At 48.5% G+C, this 23145-nt stretch overlaps 2 protein-coding genes across 9 annotated transcripts in view; one reads left to right on the top strand and one right to left on the bottom strand.

Annotated features, from left to right (window-relative positions):
• Positions 1 to 23145, top strand: part of LOC143211363 (zwei Ig domain protein zig-8) — a 250324-nt gene that overhangs the window by 164250 nt on the left and 62929 nt on the right. For 3 of the 4 annotated variants that reach the window (XM_076428963.1, XM_076428964.1, XM_076428965.1), the window contains one exon: positions 1 to 3303. In XM_076428963.1, coding sequence (XP_076285078.1) covers positions 1 to 101 — 101 coding nt within the window. In that variant the 3' untranslated portion in view covers positions 102 to 3303. The other variant, XR_013009444.1, reaches the window with a different exon arrangement.
• LOC143211361 (zwei Ig domain protein zig-8) overlaps positions 3471 to 23145 on the bottom strand; it is a 109713-nt gene continuing 90038 nt past the window's right edge. For 4 of the 5 annotated variants that reach the window (XM_076428957.1, XM_076428959.1, XM_076428961.1 and 1 more), the window contains exons 6-7: positions 22349 to 22505; positions 18242 to 22261 (exon numbers count right to left, since the gene is read on the bottom strand). In XM_076428957.1, the coding sequence (XP_076285072.1) occupies positions 22107 to 22261; positions 22349 to 22505 (312 nt within the window). In that variant the 3' untranslated portion in view covers positions 18242 to 22106. Of the gene's footprint in view, positions 11170 to 18241; positions 22262 to 22348; positions 22506 to 23145 lie in introns of those variants that run through there. The other variant, XM_076428958.1, reaches the window with a different exon arrangement.

The raw sequence follows: 23145 nt of genomic DNA on the forward strand, positions 1-23145 counted from the left end.
GCGAACACCCAGCGGCCATGCAACACGGCGGAAGTTGCGGCGTGGCGCCGACCATTCTCCTGGCGACCGTGACGCTGTTAATCGCGAACCTGCTGAGGTGAGCAGTCTCGTTGTGAACCGTGGCGACTTCGACTAAATAAAAAACGTGGGGGTTTTTGAACGCGGAGGCTCTGGTCGGTGTGAAAACGGTGTGCTGCACAAAGGCATCGCGGTGTTCCCTTTGGCCCGCGGGCCACGGATCGGAACTAACGGTCGAGGAAAAATAAAAAACAGAGAGAAAGCCCGAGGCGCCCGCGCGCCGTGGCTCTCGACCCGGGATAAATCAATCTGATCGCGCGGCCGTGACACGTGAACGCTGTGTGGATCGGTGTGGATCGCCGAATATTTTCAACGCGTGTGCTCAGCCTCAGCTCAGCTCTGGGAACATGTCGATCGACTGAAAAAAAGTGCGTCGACGAGCTCAAGCGAGACATCGAGGAACCAACGGAGGTCCTGAAACGTCGTCGATCCGACGGAGACTGTCTCGATCCAACGGTTCGGCGTACCTAAACGATATTTGCGGTTGAACGGTGTCGCGTAGCTAGCATGCATAACTAAGTCTCTCGCACTCACTATCTCTCTATCTCTATTCTCGCCTGTATATAAAAAAGGGGGAGTCGTTCGTCGACCTCGTTTGTACAGAACAGCGTGTCCAAGAATCGTCGAACGCGTCGAATCTGGAACGATCGTATCCACGTTCTGCCCAGACTCGACCTGTGTTCGCCGTGCGACGAACTTTTCAGACTGGAAGCCGAGCCGCGAGTTGTCGTTGATTCCCTCGGAATGCTAACGAATGAGAATTTTCAAAAATTGTTCGAACGCGCAGTTGGAATGGAGGCTACGCCGATCGTCCTCGATATGTTTCTGTTTGTTTTGAGGAACGAAATACACCGCACCGGAGAGAACTCGTCCCAATTTCTCTTGCTCGCGAACTCACGGCGATCGATTGTCGTTTAACGTCTTATTGAATCATGCAATCAGACTCGGTGGCTCGCAACGCGCGATCCCGAGTGCTATGAACTGAACGACTTTAAGTCCTAGGTCCCATCAATATAGGTAAGGATTATGTACATGTATACTTAAGAGCGGTAAATAGGTATTTATTGCGTATCGAACGGAGGATGGTCAGAGTTGTTCAGACGTATAAAATTCGATGGGAAAAGCGATCCAGCAGCGTTATAAAATTTGTTCTCGGTGAGGAAGGAGAAATAGAAATATAGAAAGAGAAAGAGAGAGAGAGAGAAAGAGAGTGCGTTCGGCTCGCCCTAACAAGTGCGCTTAAACGGGCGACGAGTCTGAATCCTCTAGATTATCGAAGGAAAAGGGCTCGGGACTTTCGAAGTGAATGGTACTCGATGAAATCGAGCGCTAAAACGCACTGCCCCCGCTCGGTAAATGCGAACTAAATTCTTAAAACGTTCGGAAGGTCAAGGAGATCCTGTTAATCTTTCGTCTCGGCGATATCTTAGTCCTCGATGTTCTCTACTATATTTAACGAGCCATCTTTTATTCGATCCGGTGGGTTCTAGTCACTTATTAAGTCTGGAGTCTCTTTTCCGATGTTCTACGAAAAATTTCTTTTCTATTGTAAAATCGTTCTCTTGCATCGAAGTCTTTCTAAAAGCGGAGAAAAAGGCAACCTGTCGCTCTGTCAGTGTTCGTAATCGAGAAATCATCGAAACTGCCATGGCAGAGAAGATTACCCAGTGCACTGCCTTTTACGAGACCCTGTATGTACGTAGAACATGGTGTGTCGAGCGAATGATAAGTAGACTGCGGATTTTATCAATTTATTTGAACTTTAAATTATCTTGACAATTGGTTCACTTTACCTTAGAGTATATAAGATCCGACACGTGTCTAATTTCATTTTGGTTCGATCACACTTTCTAAAATCAAAAGATCAGTGTCGTTTAACTCTTCGAAGTGTTCTATTGGAAGAATGAAGATACTCCTTTGTGTTGTAAAACATTGTGTCTACGTTTCCATAATACCTGGTAGAAGGTGTAATGTTTGTGGGTGTTTTTCCGTGTTAGAAATCAATGAGAAATTTCCTTTTTGTTTCGTCGAATCTGAAATCATCCTGGTCCTGAGCCACGAGGCCAAAGGCACGACGGCGGCGACGACTTAATTAAGTAGATTTACTACGATGTAACGTAACCGAGTAAAACGATATCATAACGGCTAGCGTGGTTAAGGTGCGACTTTACCCTTAGGACTACCATAGATTTTTTATAATGTTGTACCACGACGGAGGTAGGGTGTTAACGCGGTTGTAAAACAAACTGCCAGTTTACGTGCGTTTGCGTGTGGCCGAGGCCGAGTGTGGATCTGTGGATCTCTTGAGAGCGCGAGTATGCGGAAACAAAAGATATCTCGCGATATTATTCCTTCTTGTATAGTTTATATACGGTAATTTATGTCGTTTGTGAGAGGACAATATTTTGCAGTTGATGCGTGGAGAGGAGGATCGCGCGACGAACACGAACGGAACACGACATCGTTTTCTGTTTTTTTTTTCTAGCAGGAACCGGTAGAAAAGAAAAATGAGAAAGAATCGTGCGTGTGTGGATTGATCGATGTCGTGTGTGTGTGTGTGTGTGTGTGCGTGTGCAAGAGAAAGAGAGATAGAGAGAGACAGCTTGCCGCGTGTTTGTGTCGTTGATCGTCGATCGATCGGGCCAGTTGTTTGCGAATGTTGATCGCGTGATATTATTCCAAAAGTTTAGCGGTTCGAGACGACGTTAATCGATTATAAATGTTGTTAGCGGAGAAACTGACGAAACGAAAGACGAAGAAAGAGAGAGAGAGGGAGGGAGAGAGAGACAAATGTTTATCGGCGTGATTCCATTCAACATTTATCGCAAACAACAAAAACTTTCTTCTCGACTCCACCGAGTGTCGTTCCTTCGGTGTGGCCGCCGTTCGGTTGGTCAAGGTATGGCGTCGCAAACGGAGAGACTCTCGTATCGTAGCGTCGGCGTTTTACGCGATATATCGATGGTGCTCGATAAATCGAGAAACCGAACGATAAATCGGTGATCGATAGAAACCGCGTCCTAATCCGGTCTATGCGAAACCCGCGGCGATAACGGGGACGGTCGGGTTGTGACCGATAGGTAAGCCTAGATCGCATTGTACATAAAATTCATAATCGATAACGAAAAATGTATCATGTTATAGAGGAACGTCAGCATGAATCAAAGTGACGGAGGTAAAACGAACATAACGAAAAAGACAAAAAAAAAAGAATAAGCGAAGTAACACACACTCACACGAAATAATAACGGGAAAAGAGAATCGGGGAAAAATGGGAAAACAGAGCGGCGACGTAAAAAAAAAAAACAGACACCCGAGTACGGAAACTATAATACTGTAAAGAAAAACAAAAATATTCATCGACGTGGATACTGTTTCAATAAATGTAATGATGATATAAAAAAAAAATCAAAACGGCTCTCAGATTCGTTCCACCCGCATATATTTCTAACGATCTATGTATATCGCTTTATCCCGTTACCACGCAGCTCCGTTCCACGGGAATTCTTTCCGTTTGCCGATAACGATTCTTATCGGGACCTCGCACGGTCCGTCGAAGCGGTACGCAAATTAGTCGAGCGTCCGCGCGGCGCAATTTTTGCCGAGCTGCGCCGCGATGGAAATGAGTTTGTTGTTTGCTCGGGCCGTGTTCGAAAACACTCGTCGAACACGACTACGATCGGACGTTTCGGAAAAAAAGAACAAAAAAAAAGAAACGCGGGGAGAACACCGGCGGGAAAAAAAGAAAAACGAAGAGTGGAAAAAAGAACGAGTGATCGATGGAGGATGGCCTACAAAAATTCGAGGGACAGGACGACGTCGCGCCGCCGCGCCGCCGGTGCCCGAAAATTCGGGACCCGATGATTTATCATCGTCAACGGAGGCGACCGCGCGGACGGCGGCCGCAAGAAGCGTCACTTAATCTCGCAAATGTCAAATTCTCCTCGGAACAGTTTCAGATTCAATCTCTCTCGAGCTCGGTCCGCATTCGATCCGGGCGTCGAACCACAAAAAAAGACCGGCGAAATAAAAAATAAAAGAAACGAGAAACTCCGGGATAATACGCTTACGACAAAGCGCCATTACGTCATATTTCCCCAGACGCCGAAGTAATCAATTTCGCCGGCCGCCGAAAAACAATCGACCCGGAGAAGCGTCTCTCGCGACATCCGACTTCACCAGGATATTCGATACAATCGTTCGCCACGGTCCTGTCGAATCCGACGGCTCGACACCGAGAACTGAGAACAAATGAAAAAAAAGGAGGATATCCTGAAGCGCTAGGCGCGCTTCCAGTCTCTGTCTCCTCGAAACTCGAATCCACCCTTACTCCGTGTCCCTTGACATCCTCCTCGTCCCTTTACTTTCACGTATTCTCCCAGCAGCTGTGCCCAGAAACGCCCTTCCATCCTCGATCCCCTCTGTTTTCGATGACATCCAGCCTCCCGGTTTAGCCAGAGTTCGCCGACCCCGGTATTTCATTAATCAGAGAAAGATTCGACGGTTGATTGATCCTCCCGGTGCCATCCGAAAGCCATTTGAAATATTAGACTCTCAGGGAAAACGCTACGGAGGAACGAACCGAACCGCTCGCGCTCGTCTCGTCGATGTTGGACGTCGAGACGGTAATAGAAGAGTATGTTATCCAGACAGACGGATCAAGGATTGCCGGACGATTCGGGTTTATTGTTCTTTGCTTTCTATTTCAGATTTAGGGACCCGCCGACCTCGGAATCTTGTTAATCTGGGTCACCATATGGTCGAGACCTGGCAAAAACCGAGACTGGTCAAGCAGGGATGTCATACTGGGTCCAGAGACAGCCCACCCTCGTTTTTCTCACGATAAAGCCATACCAAGCAGCAGCTCGTTTGGCAAGCTAGGCTGTTGGTTAGACAGTGAACCTATCGACAGTTTAAACATTTTTACCGCAACAGCCATGCGTTCAAAGAGAAACGATCTATTCGATGCTCTAATCTTTCTAATGTTGTGGCGGCCGATCCTCGAGATAAATTTCTCGAATGCTTAAAGTGTGATGTTCGAGTCGAGGATTGCACAGTTCGAAATTACATTAGCCCTTCGTGGTCCGAAGGGATCCGGGCTGATTTCACCATTAGCCTGTCGTCGGACCGTCAGCGGGTCTTGGATGAAGGTTTGGAAAAAACGTCGAGCACATCCTCGTCTCCCGAAAATCGGCTGACACCAGGTGGTCCGTTCATTAATTGTGACAGCGGCGAAGCTGGAAACAGTCGTGTCCGCGGATAGCGGCGGCAGATAGCTCGACGGGCTTATCCCGTCGTTCGTTTTCCCTTGGAACGCGCGCGCGCGCGTGTGTGTGCACGTGTAGGTGGTACGGTGCAGAGCGGGACCACGAGGTAATTTCCACGCGCGAACTGCACCTCCGTAGAAGCGGGATATATCCGTGATAACCGGTGGAAATGGAAAAAAAGTGCGCGAAGCTGTTGGACACGCCGGTCAGGATCAGTTTTACATATCTGGCTCGGCTCGGCAAAAATATATTGTATATACATCGTTCGAGGCGTACGCGAGTCGTCTTTTAATAGTTGCACAGCTCGCAAACCTTTCGAACAACTCGTTCGAACGATTTTCCAGCCGCTAATCTCGCGAGATTGCGCTCACCCGATTCGACAGGAGGCTGGATTGGTTGGCTCGACCGTGTGAAAGTGTGCGGTTTTTTTCAGTGCTACGTGGGTGTGCATCCGATGATTACGTTCGAACGACCGGCCGGTTCCGTTAAAAACAAACATTGCAACGGAAATGCCGCACTGTGTCCGAGAGAATCAAGCGATGTCGATTACCGGAGATATGGTCAAGCTGTTCCACTGGGTAATGTATCAATGTACGCGGTGTAAGAAACGATATTATAGATTGTAACTTTGATCGTGCGGTTAGTCGCAGAAGTTCGGTCTCGGGACCGTGGTCGACCTGTTCTACTTGCTATTGGCGAAGTTCGACTACAAGCAACATCGACGTGCGACGTCTTGGGCGGACAACATTCAGGTAAAAAGTAATCTTCTATAATATTAATGTTTCTATGTAAAGTTATCCATTTATACAATGTATCGGCTGAGTCACGGAGACAATTTCCCTGTGAAAAGATGTTAATAGCGTTCCGAGAATGATTAATTGCCCATTTTTATCTCGTTAATGCAATTTTATCAAGACTAGAAGGGCAGTTGAGAGACATTGATTTCGCATATCAAACGGCAATCTATGGACAACAAAAGATAGTCTACTAAACCGCCTTTCTCGCGTTTAGAATATTGCGATACAATTTTTCCAGGGATCGATCGAGGAAGTTATACGTCGATGGAATAATTAACTCATTCCACTTGCGCTAAAAGCCCGCAGCACGCAGCCTCAACAAGTGTTTAAGTTCGTGAGTTATCGCAACGTTAACTGGGTTGTTGCATGCGAACGAGCACACACAAGGAACGGACAACGAAATTTCCAAAAGGCTCGAATTTAAAAGACGATCAGTAGTCATAAATGAGATTGTTGCGGCGCGCAGATATGGGTCAGCCAGCAGCGAGCCACTCGAGCAACGAAACTCTAATCCCGTATTTTTTATGCGGACACTATATCCGCCGAAAGCGCTCATTACGTTCCGCTACTCTCTCTCTTTCTCTCTCTCTCTCTCTCCGCAACTGCAACAACTGTTAAGTGAAAATTGAATCGACGGGGTTAACGAGAAAATAAGTAGGTTAAGTGTGTGTCGAGGGGTTGGGGATCGGCGATCGCAATATAAGCTCGGGCGTTAAAGGGTGGCAAAAGCGATCGGTGGGGTCCTCGCGACTGGTAAAATATCAGCCGTCCATCGAGCCCTGTTTGCCAATATTTTACCGGTTTAATTGTTTTTCAATAGTCGAGAGCAATTCCGGCTTTTCACGCGCGACAGCGCGAGATTGGGGTTGAGGCAGCGAGAGAGAGAGAGAGAGAGAGAGAGAGAGAGAGAGAGAGAGAGAGAGAGAGAGGGAGAGGCGCGAAAGTATTCCGGATCCCCGCCATTCGTTACTGTGAAACTGAATCGCGAGCTAACCGGTCAAGATGGCGTGCACCCCCTTTATTGGCAACATAATTCTCCTCCTGCCCGGGAAATTAGAGCGCGACTCGGCCAATCGATCCAAAGATTTTGGCTCGTGTGCAAGCTCATGATTGTCCGGATGCTTCTACTGTTATCTTAATGCCTGTGCATTCTTTTGGATGTCCTGCTAGTCCCTAGATTCTTGATCAAAGTTTCATCCAATTCATAGAGATTATTTTGTAAAACCCAGCATGAGGAATAAATTCAATTTATCAGCTAGAAAATGTTGTATGTTAAAAATAGAGGAGAGATGCCGTTTCTATGGTTTGAATACCAGATTTTATGCAGGTGTGTGCTTCGGGCTATTGAGTAGCGAGAAAAATTGTTGGCCGGTGCAATTTTCGATGGAATTACAAGCGACAGCGCCGCGCCAGATTACTTTGCTAGATTGAATTTTTATCGAAATCGCATCACTTAGCGAAATTTGGCAGCGGCCGGTGGCTTTAAATCGGCCCAGTTTTTCGGGGCTGTTCACTCGAACGAATTCATCGAATCGCTGCGCCGCGACGCGCCGCGCCGCGTTGGGTTGGAACCGCGAGGGGGACACAGTGCGGGGTTGGACGAGGATGGATTCGGCCGGTGCTGTTTATTCGTTACAGCGAAATTGAATCGCGAGTCAACAGAGCAGGGTTACAAACACACTTTTTGCCGGGGGAGGGGATGCGGTGCGGAGCGGTGCGCATGGAGCGCGAGCCTTCTTGCTCGGCGTAATGAGTAACCAGGCAAATCACGGTGAAAATTAACTGTCATTTCCCGGTCCAGGTGATTCATTGATTCGTCCGGTCCGTCGGAAACTCTCGGCAGCAGCTAAATTAATCCCGCGGGACACACTCTTCCCATTCGAATCGGTAATCACACGTCTCGCCGCCGCGCCGTCGAGTTTTCAACGCGTTTTTCCACGGTCCCCGTTTATTCCCGGAGCTTTTTATTCCTCGAGAAACAGAAACGGGGCAAGATGCGAGAGATTACCGGGGAGCTCTCGCGAATGCACAACGAATTTCCTGTTATCCTGGACCAGGCCCGATCGGTATGATCTTTAATTTGAACAAGAATGAAAGACTGGAAGGTGGAAGATACGTGAAATTTATTACCGATGGACGATGCCGCTAACGAATGTGTCCCGGGGGAACGGAACGGCTGGACAATGCAGTTTTCCAATTTTCACCCTGCACCATCCCCAACCCTCTTCGCTACCGACGAAACCGTGCGAACCTTCGTTCGACCTCTCCGGTCTACCTAGTCCTCCGCTCTCACCCTTTATCATCCGTAACCCGAACAATCATAAAGCATGTTGATTCACGGCCCGCCGTAAATTTAGCGTTATTTTATTCCTAGCCGGGTATCGTTTAAACGACTTCAAGTATTTCGCTCTTCGGCCCCTTACCACTGATTCGATCGCCTTGCTCCCTTCCAACGCCTTCCCTTGCAACATTGTCGTCTGACCAATCCAATATTGTGCAAACAGCGCCAGAGGTAAATTGAGAAATCGAAATGTCCTTCGCCGCAACCCTAAAACAAACTGTCGCGGAGTTAAATCAATTTCTAAAGATGCGAAGAGCCCTGTTAGTTGCATTACTCATCGAACGAGACCCGAAAGACTTCTGTCCGGGTCACCGATTAATTTCCAAATCCTCGGACCGTTTCCCGGGAGCAATTTTATATGAGACTCGAAGTTTTGCGAATTTATAAATGAAAATTCTCGACTCGGTAACTCCGATCCACCGTTCCGGCCCGAAATTGGCCGTTGCCCGGCGAATTTTATATTCAGGACATTACTGCGTGCTGAATTATTTTTCAAGTTCGGACAGGGCCGCGCAGGCTGCAGCTGAAGTGGATGGTGGTGACTGTTTCCGGTCGGGAGCCTTATCATCCGGCCTCTAGCAACCCTCGAAAGCCATTTCGCCTCTTCTCGTTGGTCGTGGGTCAGAAAAGACGATTCCCTAACATTTTTCTCTAACATTCCCTGTAGGAACGCGGTCTGTTAATTCATGCTTGGACGGTGAATTTTCGGGGCTCGAAGGACGCGAGTATTTAGACAGCAACATTTAAGGGTGCTTTACGCCGATAATTATAATTGCTTACCGCCGGGCAGAATTCACGATTATTACCGGTTATTTGCATTCAGTCACGAACGAACGAGTTCGAGGGTAGCTCGCAATGTCCGGGACGTTGCTAAATCGACTCGCGTAGCTGTCACCCCCGTGGAAAGGGCGACAAGGGGCGTGAACCTGACTGGACAAGGTTAGGTCAATGGTCAATCTCTGTTTTATATCAATAGATCTCGCAACGATTCCCACACTCGATATATGCATAGTATGTACCGGTAGGTACTTTAAAATTCATATCGGAATGGATCACGACCGATGGAAAAGTGAATTCTTGCCGCCCGGAATCGGACCTTGATTTCTGATGCGACCTGCTAGCTTATTTGTAATTCATAATGCAAAATTGTTCGAGGAAGTGGAAAGGCTGTGGGTTCGGGGAATAATTTCGCCGGCACCGAGTGCAATATCTATTCCAAGTTTGGGAAAGCATCGAATAAAACGGCGAAATTAAACTCCTGCTACTTCGAATAGATTTATTTAGAAATAACGTACAAAGTGCGGCGCGTGTTCGATTGTTCCACAGACAACGCAATGCCTTTGAATTAACAGCGAGCGGTTCACATAAATTTAAAAAATAAATTCGTCCTTCGAAGTGCGTTAACGGTACCCTGAAAATATTGTATTGTAATAATAAATACTATGCTGAATCGCGACAGCAGTAGATGGTGGATGTTTGTGCATTCGGAGCAACGTAAATTACCTGTTCGATCCAACAGCACTTTCAAGAATTTCCATAAAATTGTCGTACAACCCCGTTAAATCGATTTTAACGAAACAGAGTGATACAGAGAGAATTGTTTTCGAATGAAATCAGAAAAGTTAATCTGCATTTCAACATCCACAGTCTACATGCCAATTGCTCTTAACGAATCGTAGCTCGTCAGGGCGAAGACAACACCGAATCCCGGCCTCAATTATGTACAAACTGCTGAGGTTTTCGGAGGCTAGAGTTATTTCTACAGGCACCGGCGGCGAGGCGAATACAGTTATGAATTAAAGATTTCATTAACGTCCCGCTCTTTCGCGCGGAAGAGGCATCGGCGTGGCTAAGACACAGGATATCGAATTAGCCTCGCATCCTTTGACGCCGCGCCGCGCCGGCACGGCCACTTTAACCCTATTCAGTTGAAAAGGTACCGTTCAAAGAAGTCGTCGTGTATTGCCACGGCGAATTGAAAAAGACGTGCCGACGACGCGTTGAGATCAAGTGCAGCATTGCGGCTTCGCTTACTGAATTATTTACGTAAAAAATACGTTTCGGCGTCCCTTTTCGCTGCCGTTTCTCTGGCGAATTATCTTTGGTCGCAACACACGATCGATGTTAGAAATCTCGGAAGTGCACTGAAACGGAATGAACAATTCAAGCGGCCAATCTGAAACTTGAACCGCGCTTCGAAATTGAAGTTTGGCTATTTACCGAAGGCTTCTCACGATAAATAAAGCGCGAGGAAACAAGGCGATAATTGATTGGCAGTTGTTTCGCTCGGATGTCAGTTCTGTAGAGACACTTGAAAAATCCACAGCGGTGGTTTCTGTCGATTTGCGATGGTTCGAAGTTGGTCCGGTGGTGAGTTTTTCGAGGGTGCCCGGTCCCGCAGCGTATCCTCGCCCTATCATCAATGATTCCTAGGTATCTAGCTTACAATCTAGCCGGCATTCGTCGAATTTCTGGCTGGCGCACTCCCACTCGAATTCCGAGAACGGTAGAACGTGGAGGCGCGCGTGAAATACTGTCGTGGTGCGGCGCTATTGCAGAGAAGTTTGGCTGTTTCGCGCGAGTATTAGGAACCACGAGAACGGAAGTAGAAGCCCGGGCCAGTGGCTGACGTCACATCCGGAGGAGACGTATCCGGCGTCACGTTGCATGGCTTCCGTACGTTCTCCTGAAACAAAAATAAAATCTCTCTTTCTCTCTGTCGTTTCTGTATGCGTGTGTTTGTGTGTCAGGCGCAATTTCGTCGTGACGCGGTGTCTTGCGAAACGTTCTGCGAACGGCGATCGTCGATTCGCGAGTAACCGTCGGAAGGCTCGCGACCCCAGTCGACCCGGGAACGGGCTATCGGTGCCCACGAGAAAGAATAATGAAACCACGGACTCGTAAATCAATGTCCCCCGGGAGACTATCGGATTATAGGTTTTTCCTGCTTTTCCCGGGCCAGTCGTCGAGGAAGGTCTTCATTAATTACCACGCTCTTTAGCGCGGCGACGCCACGGGCCTCGAAGCTGACAAATAATTGCCCGCGACTCCCTCGAACCTGAGTAATTTCGTTCCGCTAATCTCCCGAAAATACCGTTCATTTCAGTCGCGAGAATCAGACGAAATTAAAGCCGATCGGAAATTTAGTTATGACGACCAGCGACGTTCTTCTCGTGCCATGGTCACGATTAATTCTTGTGCTTTGACAAAGTTCAAATCTTTAGATGTTCTCGATGCGCGCTGTGTCCTGCTGTTGGATTACCTCGTCTCTCTTCGCAGAAATATAATATTATTACTGCATTAGTCGCCTTGAAACTGTTTCAAAGGATTAGGCCAGAGGAACATAAGTGGACAGTACTGACCCCATTGTGTTATTACAGCGTGCAGTATGCAGACGCTCGTCTCCAAGGAATGCAAAGGATTCCGCCGCACCGCACCGGTTCCTCTCGAATAATTCGCCACGAAAATGCTACACGTTTCACGCGAACGTAAAGAACGTGCACGAGCAGATGGCGTTGGACACGCGCGAGTGTTCGGCTGGCTCAACAAGAACCCCCAAAACGCTGCCAAACCCTATTCCACAATAGACGGGCCATGTGCGTAGCAGATTCCCGCGGTTCAACACTGAGGCGTTATTAAATTGCTCTTGTAGCTGCTACCGTCGAATTTACGAGCCCAGAAGTTACTTCGGTAGAACTCTGAATCGAAAAACGGATCATAAAAGTTGTCATTACACTGTGGATTTTCTATGCGAAATAAAAACGATCCGCTTCCATTGCTTTGGGAACACATTTTGGCCCGGAAAACTCGAGCACGCTTTACCGAGCAATTTTTCGAAGACCCGCAGCAATCGGAAATGCGATGCGAAGATTTTCCGGATTTTCGCGAATCTGGAAAGAAATACAGGGTCGCATTTCGGGCCAGCTGTCGACGGCCGGATACGGAAAACGGTTAAAGTCGTTAACGACGTGGAAGCCCCCCGTCTGCGACTATTGGCTGTTCGAAGCTCTCGAACCAGTCTTTCTCAGCGGCGTTTTACGGCGCCGCGCGGCCCCGCGAACAGGATCTTGACTTTTTCGAGGAGCCGCTAACAGGTACTTTATTTTCTTGAAATGACTTTCCTAACGATTTCCTCTCTGATTACACAGACCCGATCCTCTAATGACAGAAATACGAGCGATTTGCCGGAGAAAAACGAGCGTTGCGCTCCCGCGAACGTCTATGTGCATTGAAAAGCCCGGCGAATTCTTTCGTCTTTCGTCTTTCGTCGTTCTTCCCTCTTTCTTCGTCTCATCGTACTCCCATGAAAGTGGTACTTCGGCATTCACGCTCGATCTCCCCGGCTTGTCGGCAGCGAATTTTCCCGGCAACCCAGCCCGACCCAGTAATTATGCTTTCATATTCTCGAACGATTAAGCGTTCAACTTTTCCGCACTGTTACTTTTAGAAGTTTGAGTTACAGCGTGGCTCGCTGACCGCGTGGCTATGAATATCGTCTTTTGATTAAACGTGCTTGGCTTTACTGGAACGTTAAATATCGCGAGGCTAATTAAACGTGCAGCCTTTAAGTGTGCCGCGCCGCGAAGTATTTCCAAAACTTTGAAAAACGATTGCGGCGAAAAATCGATTAGCTTCTTCGTTTACATAATGTGCACTGCAAACAGATTCAGAGATCAGATTTCAGAAAAGTTTCTCGCAAAAGTGAATCGATCAACTGATCGATTTTCTCCCGTTGTTAAGTTTATCTTTTTCAGCAAGAGACAGTGTTTGCGCAATTTTGTCATCGCGGAATCGCACCGTATCGAAATATTGCACTGCACGGTAGAACTTGATCGATCCATGAACTTGTGGCGCCTCGTCGATGACACTGATACCATTTAATCCTAGCAAGGATCGATGATAACTGGTTCTAGAGCGTTGGCTACGCTTTGACAGGCTGAAATGGTCACGACCGATACAGACTGAAACGCATGAGCAATCAGAGGCTCGCACGAAATACACGTCATTAGTGGTATGAATCCACGACGAGTCATGGAGGATTCCCCAGGATATCTAAACAGAATAGCCGTGTCCGTAAGAGTCGCACGAAATCAACCGTCGAGAGTGCCAATTCCCTTAAGGGTGTGGGTCCGAATTTGACCTTAGTCGAGCGCCAGTGTGGCGGTACCCTCACACAACGCTAGACATTGTATACGCACACGAGGTTGCAAGGGTTCCGTACTTTTCAAACATTTGGGGCCCCTACGTAGTCACAATCGATAGATAAAAGTCCCACCAATTGCGGTCAGCTCCAAAAATGGCCTACTTTTGCGTTTTCGAGGCGTAATTTTCATTATTCGGCAGCATGTAGCGGAGTTCGACAAATATTGGGCGGCGCGACAGTGCTGCCACAGTCACGACAGATACATTTTCTTAAATATCGAGAGATTTAGGGTTTCTATAGAAAAAAATGAAGCTGGCCGCATATTCAGGGACACATGCAGTGTCAATGCAACCTTTATTATGTTAAACTATACGTGTTTAAACACACAGTTTGAAAACTACGAAGTACGGTGGAATTACACCCCTAAACGGAGGGTTTCGGCACAAGTATCAGTTCCATGGCATTTTCAGCTAGGATCGCTAGTGTATTTCTGAAGTTTTACTCACTGTTTTACCGATATTTTACCGATACAGTGACTGAATCGAATGAAATGAATGTTCGGCCAAGGTCAAATTCGGACCGTCACCCTTAATCGCTCGTCGCTCGTCGCTCGTTTTCCCGTTGCTGCTTAGCGTCTTCTTCGCAGCGAAGCTCCGCGGACCTTGTAGCGTGATTATGAGCGAACTCTGAGCGTTATCGTAGCTTTACCCCCTCTGCCAGTGACCAAGAGCTCCGCCCACCGTCGAATCAACGTGGTGGGGATGGCAACGCGCTTCTAAAGAGGTCGACCGAGCGTGACTGTAGGAAGGGAATACAATGAAAGCTAATCCTGAGAAACCACAAAGTTCACCGCATCGTCACTGCTCCCAAATACAGTAATCCCCGGCTGGCAACCCCATTGGAAACCGCAGACGTTTCCAGGCCCAACGCGTGATCGGCACACGTGACATTCTCATCGTTAATACAGGGCGTCGGAGAGGGGGAGGCGAGAAGGGTACAAGGGTTGGTCTAAATCTTTGCCAGCACGATTCAGTTTACGGTCGATGGAGCTTCCGAGGCATCGAAGCCTACCCGCTTGCGGTTTACACAATTTCCTCGGCATTCGAGGAGTGTCGGGCCGTCTACTTGCCTCTCGCCGAGCCGTGGCCGGAAGATCACGACGGATTCCGGACATCAGCGCTCGCAATCCACTCCCGTCCAGGTCCTTTGTCCAGGTTGGGTATCAGGGGTAGTTAATTGGCTGCCGTGATAGGGCACGGTCAATTGACCGTTTAATTAGAGTGGCAGGGCATCGACGGACTTTCGGTTAGCGTTGCTTGGCATTAATCGGTGATCTCCGGCTCCCAGCGCCGAATATTCGTCAATGACACCGGCTGCCAGTGGTGTCGGTAGCTTTGAAAGTGAAAATAATCCCCGGCCGGGATTTATCGTTGGCCCAAGATCACCCTCGAGGCTTGTACCAGCCCTCCGAAAAAGATCAAGCACGTTCGAGTTAATCCGCAAAATATCCTGACACCGTGAAAGCCGTGTGTACGTCAGAACATGTCGCGCTTGCTATTCGCGACAGAACGAAACGCTTCGCATGAAATTTACCTGGTTTCAATGGCGCAACGTAGATAAGGAGACACGTTATTTACACTTTCTTTTAAATACTCAATAGGAAGTCAGATATTCAGGTGATCAGTTTAAAATGCTCCTTCCAGTATACTCGGCAGGAAAGTTTCATCGATTCCGGAGGCTCGGATGTTCCCATAAAGGGATAAATGGAACGGTGAAGTTTGAATGCGTTTTCTTCGGGGACCGAAGAGTTTGCAGTGGCGTTTCTGTAACGAACCTCTCAATTTTCGAGGGAAGTAGACCCGGTTCGACGATGGCGTTAAATATCTCACCGTCTTCGTTTGACATCGAGGATTCACGGGTTGATAATATTTCATTGGAATTTCTATTACACTCCCGAATGAAATCCCCGTGCGAACTTCCATCTGGCCCGACAAAGTAAGACGTCCAGACATCCCGGTAATAAGTCTCAACATTATTTTCTGTCCGACGGGTTCCCGGCGCTCCAACTCCAATATGTCGCCGCCTCAGCCGGGAGATTCATGGCCGCTTTCGAGATTTTTAAATATATATATATATATATATATCCCTCTCTCTCTCTCTCACACACACACACACACACACTACGTATACATATGTGCGTGCATCGAACAGTACATGGCCAGGAACTTCGTAGGGAGTTTAACACTTAACGACTCCCCGGGCTGCCGTTTATACGGCACCAAATTTCATTCCTGTCCCCTGTTCCCCTCTCGTTTTCTCCTTTTGTCCCTTCCCCAGGTAGCTCGACGACTTGCTGCGATATTATTAAATTTCAGACCCGAAATATCCGCGCGAATTGCAACCAGAGAACTCATTTTTTCCCGTCCTGCTTTGTCTTGCGCATTATTAAAAACTTCATGCGGCTTCTCCCGCAAAACACCATTGAAACTGCTGAACCGGATGTTTATTCCATTCGAACGACTACAATGCGTGTTCACGCGAAGATTCATCGAAAGAACAATTCGATGTCCAATCAAGGAAGCTTAGGAGTTTTTCGTTGTAAGTAGAACAAGTCGAGCGTTGCTCCGACGGCCGGGATTGTGAAAGGTGTCGTTTCCCTGCGCGAGACGGAACACTCGCTGGGCAGAAGTGCTCGCCGAGGTTCGAGTATCGATCGCTTTAATGACTCCCAGAGCATTTCCAAGCAACGGCGGAGTAGCACTCGAAGAAAGATCGACTTGAGGAACGCGCGGGACACGGGACAATTTCGAAGAGCTCCTACGGGAAACTAGACGACCTGGAGTGGCACTCGCGCAACTTTCGGAGCTTGTAGATCGTTCGCGAATTCGAGGTAGCGAAGCGAACTACCACCGCCGCCGACAACGCTGCGCGTGGATTGATTCGTTCGCATGAAACCGAATCCGGGCGAGTGGTCACAAAAAAAAGAGAGAGAAAAAGTAGAGAGATTGAAACAGAATCGACCAAATCGGCCCGGCCAACTCGCTCAATATCGCAAATGTCCTGCAAAACCGTGATAATTGTAAAAATAATGACCGGTTACGAGTCGCGGAGGTCGAATGGGTCTCCATTGTTATTGCTTGTCGCAATTAAACGTCGAAAGAATAGCAATTAATAATAGGAAGTGCGCCGATAACGGGGCCGACGAAATAATAACGGGGATTTAACCGACAGAGAAAAACAATGAGAGAGTAATCGCGGATCGATTAGCGACGGGTAATGGTTGCACGGTAATTCACCGCGAATAAAGCACTCGTCCCCGGAGATCGTTCAAACTCGATGCGGCGCGACGCGAAGCGGCGGGGGCCGGGCCCCGGCGTTGCTGACCTTAATAATTTTCCGTAATCACTGCATTATATATTCGAATTCGTAGCGTCTGATAGCACCCGCTTCCGCGCCCAGTGATCTAGAGTTCTTTGGAAAGCCCGCGTGGGCTAGCTTTGCGAGGCACTTATGGCTGATTTATACGATCCATTACCGCTACCACTGACCCACTAAGGCTGGCCGCCAACCTAGGCGAAACCGGATCAGCACCGCTCTTAAGGCTGATTCGCAAGGCCCGCCGGCGTTGGCCTTTAACTAACCGCCGCCGAGCCGGTGGTCTCTTATTAAGGTCAACGATGAGATCCCGTTGCTCTCTGACGCAGATATCAATAACAATGTGCGGAATTAGCGCGGGGGATCCACCAGTTCCCCGACATCTTCGGTAAACGAACGTTACCCTACATCCAACTAATCCCCTCGCAAGCGCGCCTCGATCTGTCTTCGCGAACGACGAACTTTCCACGCAACCTGCCAAAACCAACCAATTCTTTCCTAATTGCACTGCCCCGCGGCTCAAACGATAAACTTCCAACGTTAAATCGATTCGCGGAAGTCCTGAAACGCGAGATAGACTCCGTTTTGCGGCAACTGGATTTTTCTGTACGCGATCAGACCTGTCTACAAAAGTTTTTTAGAATGAATCTGCCACTGGTCAGAAAAATTAAGTTCAACTATCACAATGCCTCGAATACAGGGTCTGTCCGGAAAGTAATGCGACCACATTTTAAAAAAAAAATCTATTAAACATATGGGTACAAACCTTTAAATTTCTTCAAAGTAGGATCCTTGGACGTCGACACATTTTTTCCAGCGCGATTTCCATGCTTCGTATGCTCCCTGGAAGACGTTTTTTGGAACCTCTCGTAGTACCCTCGTCACAGCCTCTTTGACGCGTTCCACGCTTTCAAAATGGCATCCTTTTAGCATATTTTTAATTTTTGGAAACACGCAAGAAGAAGTCGCCGGGAGACAAGTCAGGACTGTACGGGGGTTGAGAAAGTGTTGTGATCCAACTAAGAAGTGCCGTTTACTGTTTTCCCCGTAATCTACGGAAAAGTTTTGGTTGGAAGTGCTCGACGAGGCTGCGACGAGGGTACTACGAGAGGCTCCAGATAACGCCTTCCACGGAGCATACGAAGCATGGAAATCGCGCTGGAAAAAATGTGTCGACGCCCAAGGATCCGCCTTTGAAGAATTTTAAAGGTTTGTACTCATATGTTCAATAGATTTAAAAAAAAAATATGGTCGCATTACTTTCCTGACAGACCCCGTACAACGTTTTCTATACTGAAAAGAAGCTGTTTAGCTCATTGATGTTTTTAGACAAAAAACCGTGGCGATACCCCTAGAGACGAGGGGATATCTTGAGATCGCCGTAGAATCGTGGGCAATGGTTGAAACGTAGTTTCCGCGCTATTACGGCGGGCGACTTACGCGGGGTTGAGTCGTTAGCCAAATTTTTCCTGCCGGCAAACTGTTAAACTCGTGCTCGGGGCCAGAACGCAACGGCGCTAAAAGCACGCCGCGCCGGGCGGTCCTTAATAGCCGCCGCCTGAACACGGGCCAAATATTAAAATCTTGGCCCGCTAGCGGCGAGTCTTTGATGTTTGTTGCGGAGGGCGGGTCTCGCGTGTTCGCTTAAAAACAGATTCCGGAAGATTACCCCGGGAAATTCGTGGGTTCGGAGATCCCGTGGCGCGGCCCGGCGCGGCGCGCGGCGGCCAGAGATCCTCGAGGAGCTCAAAGCGAGAGCCCTCGAACGTGGAGTGGGAGAGAGGAACGGTTTGATCCTGGAGATGGCGAGATGAAAAGGTGAAAGAGGCGTGGACGTAGGAGGGGAGATAGAAGCGAGAAGACACCGAGGCCGACGGGAAACGGTGACTCCGACGAACCTCCAAAAAAAAGAAACGGAAACCGGAAAAGTTCGGGTAGCGAGGCCTCGAGAGGGTTTTCGAGACGGCGAGATATCGAGGACGAAGCCTCGAGAGGCACGAGGACTCCGATGATGTGCAATTAGGAAAATTGAATTCTACCGTAATTAACTTTCTTAATTAATAGAATCGGGAATTGTATCTTTAATCTGGCCGCGTTTGTGGAAGTGCTTCTGGCAGGTTCTTGTCACCGAGAGCCGAGGAGTTTCCGCGTTCGGAACCGAGTCCCGGCAAACGAGGAGGGAACGAGCTTCCACCCACCGAAAGACAAGAACGGACGGGGAACGGGGTACCGGCGGATAGAAGTGGATAAGACAGGATTGTTGCAGGAGAGACGGTGGCGGCGGCGACGACGACTGCAACGACGAACGGAGAATGGGAACTCGCTGTGTAAGTTTTGATATATGCGCGACGTTATTTACGATCGCATAAGAATTAGCTCAGGAAGCACGCCGTCCCGTCCCGTCCCGCTCGAGCAAAAAGCACAGCTTCGCGCCGCGGACTGGCACTGCACTCGACCAGTTTTTTGCGAGCTTTTCTCTCTGCATCCAGCTTCCGCAAAAGTCGTTAAATATCGCGCCGCATTCGACGAATCAGCCAAATGACACTTCTTGCCGCGAATCTGTATCGACGGGATTACGTCGACTCCATTCGTATCATTCTACACCGCTACCAGCATTATACACCGTTGGTAGAGGAGATCGAGTACTAGTTTCCCTCAATTTGCACATTTCTACAGTACGTGGCATTTCTCATGGTTCTTTTTGCATCGCTGTCGTTGCCTTTGTCTGCAACACGGAGAGCATCAATCTTCGCCTTTCCTCTGTCAAGGGATTCCTTTCCTCGTGGCATTTTTCTTGTTGGCTATTCTTGCGACGCGATTGACACGAATGGCAAATAAAAATGTTCTCTCGCTCCCATACGAAACTTCGTTGGTGCCCGGGAAAATCTCGGAGAAACGAAACTGAAAGTTTACCAAGTTCTAGAGCAATGGTCAAATAAAAATTTGCCAGCCTTTACCCGTCCAGGGTGCAAGCAGCCCCTATTGGTCTTCGATAAGCTGACGCCCGATTGGTCGTAGCAAATCTCTGGGAACTTGCTATACTTTGTCTTCAGTCTTCGGTCGAACTTCTTAAGGAGGATAACTCGAAGACCGCGAATTGGCCGACTTCAAGTCTCCGACTAACGCGAGAAGAATCTTTTTTAATATATGTGTGTATTTTGATTAACCACTCTGTGGTTGGATCGTACAACGTTTGAAATATCGGTGCGTTGGAAAATAATTTCATGGTAACACGGCAGAAAGGCATCGGGTGTTAATAATTTCCCTGTAGATTTCCTCGGCCGCAATTTATTCGGGTCTACCGAGCCTGTGTTTCATCGAAACGCAACCTTCATGCGATATTCACAGCAGTATTTATGAGGATATTTGCGTCGCCGTGTGCTCGTAAAAATCATCTCTGCGTCGGGGCATCGTGACGGTCGCGTTTAATTCCGGCCGGACGGTAATTCTTTCGGAACCGGTTATGCGATCGGTCCCATAAACATGCGTAAATTCGCAATTTGGAAAACCATGCGGCGAATCGCCGAAACTCTGATTTATCTGTTCGATCGATGACCGGCTGGCGTGCCGAACGCCCGGCAAAATGTTGCGCAGCCGATGTAACAAACGGCGTTCCCGGCCATTTCATCATATGTGTACATGGAACAGAGGTACAGACATTTTGGGGTTGTAAACCGAGCATGATTCGGGATAGGCTTGCTTTTTACACCCGCCGCGCCGTTTCGCTGCGGCGCGGCGTTTGCTTTGTAATCTTGATCCCAATAGCAACATTAAAAATCTAAAAAGGTATAGTACAGTGCGTTAAAGCACGGAGAAGAGGGCGTAATCGATCCACTTTAGTCACGATGCGCTTTCGAAGCGACACACACCGATAATGTCTGTAAAACATTAAGAGCAGTTTCCCGATAATTTTAATGATATAAGTAATTAAAGTTGAGCAACTTCAATATGTACTCTGCAAGCGGTCGTCCGACAACTTGCATTTAGAGTACATACTGAAGGAACCGAACTGTAAAACTTATATCTTCAAAATTAGGAAGTTGGTGCTCGTCATTTTACGTACAGTTTCATTGGCAAACTAAATGCACTAAGGGTGCAGTTATAGTGGAGCGGCCACGAGGAACAAAGAAAATACATATGTACTTTTTCTTTAGTATGCGTCGAAACGTTGTCACGAATGTTGGTTTGTTTTCACCGCGCCGCTATCATCGATGTTCGCCGCTCCACTATAACTGCACCCTAACTAAAGAACTTCCATCCCGTTTAGAGCTTCTAATCCGTAATATCAGACGCTGTTGGACGACTAGAGAAAAAACATCGTGGCAAGTGCCTCGGATAGAAATGTTCAAGTGATCTGATATTTGCAACGGCAGGATGGGAACGAAATACGTTTAACGTCGTCGTCTGGACGTGGAAAAATGGCGGGGCTCGGTTGTCGCCTATAAACCGCGTAAATTCGCAATCTGGGAAACTACGAAACGAGTCGGCGAAGTTCTGATTTACGGCTTGTCCTGGCGTAACGCGGGTCCCGAGAGGAAAGGGTGGTCGTCGGATACGTGTGTATACGCGTGCCGTGGCGCGCGGCGCGGCGGTGGGCGTCGGTCGCCCGGGAAAAATGCGACGCCGAGCGTCCCGCGGCCGCTTCCTAGCAATAACTTCCGAAGGAGAATGCACGATAATAGAGACTACTGGCTGCGAATTCCGCATGCAACTCTGCTAGCTACCCCCTGGAAACCCTTCTGTCTTTCCTTCTCTATTTCTCACGGGGACACGTGCACCGTCGCGTCCTTCCCCGAGCCTCAGGATTTTCTCTCCCTCTTTCACGACCGCAAACGACGTCCACAGCGAACCGAGCGCGGCTCAGCCAGACAAATAGTTCCGCCGTGAAATACAGCCGCCTCCTTAAAACTTTAAAGTGTTTCGAGTAATCCTAAGACGCGACTTTAGATCATGAGCCACCTCTCTCTCCCGTACCGGCAAGGCTCTCTTTTCCGCTGGCACGAGTCGCTCCCACCGGATCGAATGTAAATCGCGTTTACTTGTTTCGCTCTACCGCTCTCCGCGGGACCGGATTTTTCATTATGCTCGCCGTGGAATCGAGTAGTTCAAATAAATGGTACTTGGCAAATTTTCACGTTTTGTTCGCTCGAAGTTAAATTTCCTGGAGTCGGAGTAACAAAGCGTTGCGTTCTACGCTTTTCGCTGGTAGAATGACGGCGAAGTATGCTCGCAACCGTTGTCCTGGAACAGTCTAAAAAATCTTTACACGAACAGCCAGGCGTTGCAGAACGAAATGTCTGTCGGGGTCCGACATTACAGCGATTTTTAGGGGAATTTCGACGCTAACCTGGTTCGACGAACAACATGACAGTGTCCGCGCGTCCCTCCGTTGGCCTGCAGGTATATTTTCCGACGTCGTCCGACGTCACGACCGCCAAAGTCAATTCGGAAACGGTGCGTGCCGCGCCTCTCTCCGTCTCCACGTTGATCCCGCCCCGTGCCGCCTGTAAACAATGCAAACGTCAAATTGCAGCAGCGCGGAAATCTCGACTGTCGCGTCGGGAACGTGAAACGTTTGTTTACAATTAATACCGCCGTATTTGCAAAACGCGCAACGGTCGCGCCCCGGTCCCCACGTCCGGTTGTTGACCGCGCGAATATTACGATTGAAAAATATCGCGGAACCAGAAAATTACATAAATCCGTGCCGAGCTGTTAACGGCTTGTAATTTCGTCATAAATCCGGCCGGGGGGATGCGTTGCAGAATTCTCGCCGCGAATAAATAAAACGCTTTCGACCAGCCCGTACTCGATCTATGGATCTACGAACTATGGAATTTACGAACTCGAACATTTCTGCTTAAACACACGTAAAAACATAGAAACGATCAGAGACACCCTTCCGGGCGAAAGTCTTTCTCGGAGAGATCTAGACGTCCCTTCGCCGATTTCAATTCCGCTCAGCTCCGCGCGCGTACGTGGAATATTCCTCGCACGACACACGCGACAACAATGTCACACGCGAGCGAAAGGGTCGATTCTCTGGCGAGGTTCGAGCCCTGTCACCGCTATGATTTACGATCGTGTTTCTTCCGTCTCGGTTGAGATTCCGCCTCGAGTGGCGAAGGTAACGGGACGACGAGA

This window comes from Lasioglossum baleicum, chromosome 8 (genome assembly GCF_051020765.1).
Source record: "Lasioglossum baleicum chromosome 8, iyLasBale1, whole genome shotgun sequence".
Lineage (NCBI taxonomy): Eukaryota > Metazoa > Arthropoda > Insecta > Hymenoptera > Halictidae > Lasioglossum > Lasioglossum baleicum.